Consider the following 9,638-nt stretch of genomic DNA (forward strand, 5'->3'; position numbering starts at 1 on the left):
TACTAGTTACTCTAATCATTTAATTATATCTAAACTTCACAACTAAAAGAGAATGGGAAGTTTATAAATAAAGAAATTTTAAAGTAGGGGTGAACAAAAATTAAACCATAATAAAAACCCAAACCTTTAACCGAAAAGTTTATATGAAATTAACTATAACCGAACAAAATCGATCGTTATGGTTAAGTGATTTGAACCAACCATCTGGTTGTGGTTACAGTCTGTGTCTTCGTTAACCAAAACTAATGTTTACGCTTTTCCAAATTTTATACATTTATTTACATCTTTTATACCTTCAGCTCATGCCCGAAACTAACATTATATACATCTTTTATACCTCCAGCCCATGCCCGAAACTAACATATTCCAGTTTCAAAACTTCACAAATTGAGCTTGAAACACACCGAACAAGTAGTCTTTCGTAACTGAACCTCAGTTATACTTACGGTTAAACCCTCATAAATCGAACCAAACCGAACCGAACCCATTTTGCACAACTGAAAGTACAAGGGGAAAAGAACCTAAAACCCCACTTCTTGTTTACAACATCGGAAGAACCCTAAAAACAATGGCATGGCGTGGTTCGCTCACCCGGACGTTCATTTCCGCCGCCGCAAGACCACCGTCTTTCCGCCCTGCCACCACCCTTCCCCGCCTACGCCCACCGCCGATGTCTGCTCCCAGACTCCATTCCCGCCGTTTCTTCAATCCTAGGTTAATTAAATTGTTTTAAACTCTTTGTTTAATCTTGAATTTCACTTCATTGTTTTGTTTGTGTGTGTGTGTTATAGGACTATTGGCGAACTGGGTTGTGCTCAATCTCTCATGCCGATGTCAGCAGAAGCTCGCCTGACGTCACACCTGTCTGTTAGCATCCGTGAGCTGTCCCATGGTACCTTCTGCTGTTAAAAAATTGATCTTTTTTTTGGTAGCCTGCAGTATGTTAATTGATTATTATTTGTTTATATATTACAGGGTGGAATGGTGAAGATGGGTGACATCAAGAATGTAAGTTTAACTTTTGTTTCGTGTTTAGTGATCTGAACTGATATATTGGAGGTCTCGAGTCTTGTTTCGAATAGGGCCGCCATAAAGGGCACCTGTTTAGACACGACAAGACCTGTTTAGCAATAGCAAAAAAGTGCACTATGCAATTTGGTACCTTTTTAAAAATAATTAAAATCAAGACACTAGAGTACATGATTTCTCTTTCTTGGTAGATAAAACGTATAATTGTCATGCTCAAACCACCAAAGTCAATTGTTAAGCGAGTCATTTTCAGTTTGATACTTGTGTTAATCGCATCGTCTCTAACCTGTTAAACACATTAAGACACGAACTGACAGCCCTAGTTTTGATCATAGTTATCAAGTCCGCTAGGCGCACTCTAGGCGCATAGGCCTCGCCTAGGCGCAAGGCGCTAAAAAAGTGAGGGTCGGAAGAAAAAAATAGTGCATATGAATAAAAAATTTAAAATATATTACTTATATGAACAATAATACTATTCTTCAAATAAAATAAACAAAAGCTATTTATATAAAATTTAATTAATATCATCTAATTAGTACCAAAAGTTCTGAAGCAGTCAAGATTCAAATGCAATTCCAAAACTTGAATAACAAAATGTATCAATGTAATTCCTTTGACCTCTCAGCACTCCTTGTGTTTCTTTTTTTAGGCTTTTATCTTCTCATGTTCTTGGGCCTCTTGGCATAGACAATGCTGAAGCGCTCGCCTGAAAAATGGGCATAGGCGCAAGAAGCGAGGGCTTTTAATAACTATGGTTTCAAAGGGGTTTTCGAGTGATTGTTGGTTGTTAGTTTTGTTTTACAGTCTTGAAATGTTGATTATAATAGATTTACATGTATCTACAATTATTGATTGGGAGAACTTTAATTATGTTTTCTCATGTGTTTTAAGATGTTGATTATTGACTAAGCAAGATTAGGTCATCTATAGGATTCACATTTATATGCATGCTAAGAGAAATAAAAAAACAAATTACAAAGGTGCAAGATTTTATTTATACAGCACCTTAAAGCTGCAACTTAGTGATGGATTTTTATATAAGGATTTACGGGCATTAGTTTGGTATATCCACGCCTTTTATAGTTTTATAAGTGTCAAACGTGAGACTAAGCTTGTGAATTGAGTTTTATTGTTTGGTTTAAAAGCTTTACAAATCGTTGTTACACTCATTATCTATAGCAAAATCGGCGTATGCTTGCTGAATTTAGAGTTGGCTCTGAAAGTTGTGTGATGCAGGTACTTGATGACTAATTTGATGCTTCAAGGCTTGCAAAGACTGTTTTGAGCCAGCTTCAATGAGTTTTTTATTATGTTGTGTTTAGGGAGTGAAACAGTTAATAATGGCTGTATTTAGGTTTTTTTTGCATGATTTTTCTTGCTTTTAACTATATATTCATATATTTCTAGTTCCTGTGATATTTTACAAGGAAAATGAGCTTACAACCAATCTTTATTGTTTGTAATAACAAGATTTAGTGTCTAATAAATTTGTATCATTTAATTTTATTATCATTATTCCATCCGGAATTTTGGAAAAATGCCAACTAAAAGGAGTAAAATTTGGTTTTTATATATGTTACTTAAAAGACCAACTGAAGTTCAGGGTGGATTTTGGTTCCATAACACCACCTTATACATCCATGTTTTGTATTGATCTCGTTTTGTTTTGTTGTGTTATAATGACGACGTTGTGTGACCCAAAGGACTAATGTAAATGCTTTAACTAATCTTTTTGTTTTGTTGGTTACTACTTACAACTTGCAATCTCATTCACGTTGGTTTATCGGTCATTTTCTTTTATTCTTCCTGCTTTAATCGCTAAAAGAGATTGACAAGCATACGTGTGGCTTTCTTGCATATCAAAAGTGAAATAAATAGGGGAAATAAAAAAATGTGGCCTGCTGACATGAGTTATTTTCCTGAAATCTAGGTGGATTAGATATAAATTCCATCTAGATATAAAAGAACATGTCATGGAAGTGGAAAAGACAACGATGTTGAGAGACCGACCAAACAAACGTACCTAGTATAATCCCACTTTAGCATTTCTATCATAGGTCCATAAAAATATAAAAACCCAAACACCCGATAATGGTTTCTTAAGCCACTTGCAAACATCTTAGGGTATAAAACAATTGTTTCTCACCCTTGCAACGAACCCGCAGAAAGGATTCCAAAGGCAATAAGATAATTTGAGGGATTGCTACAAGAACTCTGGATAACAATTTTCATTGCTGCAGATATATGTGCAGTACAATAAACAAAGATGGGTGAGGAGCCATGTCATCATTGTAAGGATGCTATATGCTGCAACGATCATAACTTGTATGGCAGGAGTCAGTACATGATTCTTATCAGGGGCAGACCTATGCATTGGCTACGGGGTCGGCCGACCCATGTGAATAAAAAAAGTTTAGTGTTATATATACGATAAAAATTCTAACCGACCCCTGTAAAATTTCAACCTCAACCCCTGTGAAATAATGAAAATAGAAGAAAAAAAGGTTGGTCTTAGAAAAAATGGAGTGAAAAGACAACCCACCTGTCAGGGCCGGCCCAACCATTTTAGAGGCCTAAAGCGAAATGAAAGTTTAGGGCCCTTACCAAAAGTTTGAGAGATGATATTATAGAATTTATAAATCTGTTTTTAAAATTCACCGAGCAATTGTTGTGTTTTGTATATAAAAATACAATACTTTCAGTTATGATTCTGAAAACTCATTTGATTAATGTATAATACAAATCAAAGGATATATATACACACACTCTTCATCCTATTTTTAATTTACCGACCAACATGATTCGTATTTGAATTATAAAGTTTAGATTATTTATTTTAAAATTTGAGCATGCAAGTACAAAAGAAGTAATTGAACACAACTGAAAAAAGAATTAGAGACAAATAGATAAAAAGTGACCATGTAGTTAATTAAAAAAACCTTTACTTGGAGAGTAAATCGAACCTGCGTGGACTTTTGTTTAATAGGAAGGTGGAATAGAAGGAGAATGCACTAACCACTTGCACTAACCACTTACATCTTACCCTCCTCAGACCCTACTATAGCTTTGCTATTGGTGGGATATACTGAGTACGATGATGATGATGATGATGATGAATAGAAGGAGAATGCACTAACCACTAGGCCAGAATACCAGTTTGTTTAATTTGTCAACTATTGATAATAAATATCCGATTTTGTATATATATAAATACGTAATTTTTTTTAAACGGAGGCCCTAGTTTTTTGGAAGCCTCAAGGCCTAGCTTTATATGCTAATACTTAGTTTTTTGGAGGCCTCAAGCCCTAGCTTTATATGCTAATACTGTAGGGCCGGCCCTGCCACCTGTAAATTTTGCCGACCAAAGAGTTGGTTTGGGAGAAGATGACTGAGTTTTGCAAGTTTTATTTTTTATGTCATTGTAGACTAGGGGTACTTTTGTAATAAAAGACAACTATTAAAAGTCTTGTTTCAAAGCATTAAAGTGTGCACTTGCAATCTTTTTTCAAAAACTTGATTCTTTTAATTAAACTAAAATATTTATTAATGATAAATATAGAATAAAAAAACCTTCAATATTTTTTCTTTTTGACTGACACCTTTTATTCTACAAGACTTCATATTTTTTACTGATTTCTTTGTTACGTTAGGTTATCAAATTGATGATGAGAAGTGAAATAATAGTTTTATTTTTTAGTTTATATTACAAAATGAAACCCATATTATACAACTTTATATAAATATATTGTATTTTAGTTATGCATTTTTAATGACGTTTCACATACATTTTTTGTATGATCTTTTGTTTGATTATATTTTTTGTATGACCCGACTAGAACAACCGAATCGGATAAAAAGTTTAATACAGATTTGACCCGACCGACCCGAACCGAAGAAAATTATATGCTGATTGGTAACTGAGTACCAACTTAAAAAAATTACGACCCTGTAAGTAAAATTTTCTGGGTCCGCCACTGATTCTTATTGGTCACTAGGCAAAAATGTTGTCCCCTTGACTGTCGAGTATCAGATACTGTGTAGGTCAACACCAATGTATGATATCCTCGACACTAAACATAATGAGACGGAACAGTCTGTAATAAACTCCGATGCAAGACCAAAATAAACAACACAAGAATAAGAAGAATCATTGCTTTTCTGTAAGTAAATGTTACTGCAGGTTATGCCTATAGTTAACACAGCTCAGTTACAGGATATATTTTCATTTATAACCACTACTAAGCCACAAGTCAGCTTCAGGGACATGTAGTATAAACTATTTGGCAGTTGTCACACTTCACTTTGTTATGAATTTTCGATCCTAGAAGCCTGAATCAAACAAAAACAAGAGAGGATACAGACGGGAAGTCATGTCACAAGAGCATGTGTAGGTTTGGGAACGGTTCAAAGTCAAAACAAGTGAGTGTATCGTGTATGCAAGCAATGCTTGCAACCATTCAAAGTGCAAAGAATATTAAATGAACCAGCGTTTTATGATAAAAACAGATAACCAGACACGGAACAAAAATGTGTAAGAACTTCACGAAAGTGGTTAAGCAAGCTTCTAGACCTCCTTTATGCAGTTTTAACACTAAGGCAGCCAAAATCAGTAATTTAGTTATTGGCTGCTAGAGTTTATGTTTGATAGCACAAGTGCATAGACACATTGTCCATACTTGTAGCTGTATGCATCTGCTTTGATACATACGGGATACCCTATGATGTAATGTTGACTCAATTCATTTAAGCATGCTGCGTATCATATTCATGACATTAATTAGATGGAAATACAAGTCCTACTCTTGCCTTGACCAAACCAATTTCATATTTTGGATTTTTATAACTCTGTCTTCTCATCATGTTGAGTTCATAAAGGCAGGCAATGCACAGATCAGACAAACAAAAAAGTAACTGAAAATACATCAAATATTGCTAATCAGAATTATAAATATTTTCAAACAGTAGCTACAGAACAACAATCAGAGTAGAGGCATGCCTCTTTCACTCTCTATAAATCACATAACATCACTTTTAAAATCATCATATTAGTTACAGAATCTTCCAAAAGTTGACATTACTGAGTCAAGGGATTATAAGCTTTTGAGTCTTATGCATGATGACAGGAAGCCTTTGACTGATGACATTCGGATCATTATATGAAGCTGAATCAGAAGGATATCCTTTCTGCACAATTTACTTACCAACTTAACAATGCATCCACACTAAATAATATAAAATTTTCAATCAAACAGAATTTAATGCTTACAGAAGCCAATGCTTTGAATGTAGCTTCTCTCCATGACACGTCTCTAAGGATAACCGGCTTTGTATTCTCACTGAAATTGCACACTACTCGTGTATCCCTTAATCTCATAAGAACACCATCAACTCTAAGCTGCAAAAACAAAATGGTTGGTTATAGAAGGTGCTATATGCACATATTAAACGAGTCACAAAGTTTATTATCTAAAAGAAAACTCACCCAGAAACGTAAGAGAAGAAACCAATAACTAGGCATCACTCTCTACAAGCCACATAAACAAATTATAATCAGTTAAGATGATGAAGGTTTAATGAGATTAACTAACTAAAAACTGTTGATGTTGATCAGTTAATAATCTTACCACTTTCACGGTCAAAAGTGAGACCCCGTTATCAGCCAACTCATCTTCATACAAAACTACCTCGTCATAGAACAGAATAGGCTCTTTTGCTGTCAATGCCGCCACATTGATTTGTTCATCACAATCATCCCATTTGAGACGATTGTTTCCTTCAAAGTTTACACCATTGCTAGTCTAATCATCAATATAACATCATAAAAGAATGATTAAGTGAATAAATGATATATGTAAGAGATAGAGATAAAGATTATAACTATGAATTCACCTCAACGGTTTCACTGCCAGAATAAGGTGTGGTGAATGTGTAATCATAGTCTAATATAATTTGCTCAAAGGGTTTGCTGCAAAACAATGAAAGGTTTAAAGTGTGATAGAAACTTATGTAATAGATTAAATTATCCAATTGTTTAATGTGTAACCTTCTAAACTTCCACTGGGCGGCTGCAGGAACTTCAACTGGTGGTAAAGACTCCTTTTTCCAACCAACTAAAGCATCAAAAGCATTAAAGTGAATCTTGGTTCCACTGCTCATATGCTTGAGAACCAAAGAACTGTCACCAAATATCATTTCAGGCAAGTGAGATGTCTCAAGCTTTTCCTCCCATCTGCAAATCATATTAAGAAAAAATATTAAAAACTTATCAAGAATTAGGCCAGAATTTTCGATTACTTGATTCAAAAACATGTTGTTTATGCAAATATGTAGCTGAACGAAATGTTCAATGACCTTTTTTGTTCGTTTATTTAATAAACGAACAAACATGAACATAAGTCCCGTTCGTGAACGATCATTCGTTTATGCTTATTTATGTTCGTTCATTTATATATTAATTTATTTTTTTATTCCCATTACAAGTTAATCTAGTTTTATAAAAATAACATATCACCCGAATAAATTAGTCCAGTTTTGTAAAACTGAAATATCACCAAAATAAATTAGTCTAGTTTTATAAAACTGAAATATCAAACCAAATAAATTAGTCTAGTTTTATAAAACTGAAATATCATATATTACAGGTTAGTCTAATTTATATGAATTTCAAAGCCAAACAGACTGATGTTCACACTTACTTTCTATTGATGTTTTTTCATCTATGTTCTGTGTTTGTTTACGATTGTGAACCACTCATTTATACTTTTAACAAACGAACATAAACAACCACGAAAACATTCATTTTCTTATTAAACGAACACATACAAGAAAACCCCGTTCGTATAATTGTCCATGTTCAACCTTTTGTTCGATTAAAGTTAAACGAAGGACCACGAACATGCCCTGTTTGTTTGGTTTGTTTACAAGCCTATCTTTACGACCGTTTGTTCGATCAGTACACAATCACACTCCAATTCCTACAACTCTCCCAATTAATTAACAAATACGTTTAACAAAGTTCTTTTAAACAACACCTAGAAAATTAAATATTATAAGTTTAGGGGAAAGTTAATGTACAAATTAAATTAGCGTGCTAACTGTGAGAATCAAGTAGTGTAATTATATATATACAAGTAGTGTAATTATGTAATTAGATCGTAGTGTAATTACACTACACTATAATTACACTGTGTTGTATATGTAATTACACCACTTGATTCTTACGGTTAGCACGCTAATTTAATTTGTATTTGATCCAAACTCTATAAGTTTATAACAAGTTGAACACTAAATCGATGTAAATATAATAATAAATATAATAATAATAATAATAATATAGGGTTAATGAAGTATAACTGGAGTGAAATGAATTGAACGTACGATTGGAGGTTGAGAGAGGTGAGACAAGAGCGGTTTGAAGACTCGATCTCCCAGCCGTGGATGCGGAGGCCACGTCGTGCGTCCGGCAGAAGCTCGGCTCCGGCGGCTTTGACTTCTTTCTCGTCAGCTTCCCACTGCATCGTTGCAATTGAATCTAGGTCTCGATGGCGTACTCACTACTCACCCGTCTGGTTTTGTGGGTTTAGATGGTAAAATGAAAGAACAAGGGGTGTTTGGGATTCTTATTTTCATCAAATTATAAGTTATCATTAAAATCCTATTCCATACATTTTTCTTTTAATTTAGTTAAAAAATATTATTTCATAAATTTATCTATTATTTTTCAAAATTCTTTCACATTATATTCCCTGTTCATATTCATAAATTAATTCTTTATTATTTTTTTCTCTTTTGTCTTATTATATAGTAAATGATGATTGAAAGATTTATGATATATTATATGGTATGGATTAAAAATGAGTCCCTATATTTAGAGATTTACTTTGGTTGCCATATAACTCATCCATATAATAGGAAATGGATTGAAGATGTGATTTTGATGGTTTTCTTAAAATTTATCATAAATTATATGGTTTTGACAACTTTAAAGAATGGGTTGAGAATGCTCTTACTAGCCTATTGCCCGCGTGATGTAGCGGTGTACGCACAAACGTAATTGGTGTTAGTATGTTTGTAATCTCGCAACGGTACATACGTAACCCAAAGGTAGTATGCATTTAATGTGGCATTGGGCGTGTAGCCGGTGCCAGTAAGCGCGTCACATAACGCTTATACGTGAGCAACTCGGTATGTCATCCACATAACTGATGCTTAAACGCGCGTAACTGGTGGCGACAAGCAAGAAGCAAAGATGCATTGTATATTAATTTCAAATAAACTATTGTTTAACCCAATCCGTTTTGACGGACGAGTTCCGACCCGAATTCCGTTTTGGCATGAACCCTTTCGATCCAAACCCATCCAAACATGAACTAAATTAACCCTTTTTGTATTAACATGTTCCAATCTAACCCGTTTCAACACCATTAGCCGAACCTATCCGACCAGTTGCCGGTAATAAATAGTAATCGCGTAACACGTTAGTTTTTAAAAAATTAATAAACTATAGCAATACCATGCTCAAATTAAAAAGAATAAAATGCTCGTTTTTATGGTGTAATTTTTAAGAAAAAACTATTTAAGAGTTAAAAAGTAACGGTCGTTAAAGAGTC

The 9,638-nt window shown here is 34.0% G+C and overlaps 2 protein-coding genes across 2 annotated transcripts; one reads left to right on the top strand and one right to left on the bottom strand.

Moving 5' to 3' along the window:
* The first annotated feature begins 498 nt into the window (after window positions 1-498).
* Window positions 499-2,374, top strand: LOC143594439 (uncharacterized). Its single transcript, XM_077073758.1, has 4 exons — window positions 499-714; window positions 792-892; window positions 976-1,008; window positions 2,266-2,374. The coding sequence occupies exons 1-3, from the start codon at window positions 569-571 to the stop codon at window positions 996-998; spliced, it is 270 nt and encodes an 89-aa protein (XP_076929873.1). The 5' UTR covers window positions 499-568; the 3' UTR covers window positions 999-1,008; window positions 2,266-2,374.
* A 3,559-nt stretch (window positions 2,375-5,933) lies between these two features.
* Window positions 5,934-8,605, bottom strand: LOC143594440 (TIP41-like protein). Its single transcript, XM_077073759.1, has 7 exons — window positions 8,407-8,605; window positions 7,073-7,258; window positions 6,919-6,994; window positions 6,654-6,827; window positions 6,512-6,553; window positions 6,296-6,424; window positions 5,934-6,213 (listed from the first exon to the last, which is right to left on the bottom strand). Exons 1-7 carry the CDS (start codon window positions 8,544-8,546, stop codon window positions 6,112-6,114), a joined length of 849 nt encoding a protein of 282 aa, XP_076929874.1. The 5' UTR covers window positions 8,547-8,605; the 3' UTR covers window positions 5,934-6,111.
* Window positions 8,606-9,638: the final 1,033 nt, after the last annotated feature.

Source organism: Bidens hawaiensis, unplaced genomic scaffold (assembly GCF_021521415.1).
Source record: "Bidens hawaiensis isolate Kalapana, Puna unplaced genomic scaffold, B.hawaiensis_p1.1 tig00043635_1, whole genome shotgun sequence".
Lineage (NCBI taxonomy): Eukaryota > Viridiplantae > Streptophyta > Magnoliopsida > Asterales > Asteraceae > Bidens > Bidens hawaiensis.

What these genes read in the sequence shown, in the direction of transcription:
- LOC143594440 (XM_077073759.1), bottom strand. Translation starts at nt 8,546, where the DNA reads ATGCAGTGGGAAGCTGACGAGAAAGAAGTCAAAGCCGCCGGAGCCGAG. An exon ending in ACCTCTCTCAACCTCCAATC is followed by an intron (nt 7,259 to 8,406) that starts GTACGTTCAATT and finishes TATGATTTGCAG; the next exon opens with ATGGGAGGAAAAGCTTGAGA. An exon ending in GCCCAGTGGAAGTTTAGAAG is followed by an intron (nt 6,995 to 7,072) that starts GTTACACATTAA and finishes ATTGTTTTGCAG; the next exon opens with CAAACCCTTTGAGCAAATTA.
- LOC143594439 (XM_077073758.1), top strand. Translation starts at nt 569, where the DNA reads ATGGCATGGCGTGGTTCGCTCACCCGGACGTTCATTTCCGCCGCCGCA. An exon ending in CGCCGTTTCTTCAATCCTAG is followed by an intron (nt 715 to 791) that starts GTTAATTAAATT and finishes TGTGTGTTATAG; the next exon opens with GACTATTGGCGAACTGGGTT. An exon ending in CATCCGTGAGCTGTCCCATG is followed by an intron (nt 893 to 975) that starts GTACCTTCTGCT and finishes TATATATTACAG; the next exon opens with GGTGGAATGGTGAAGATGGG.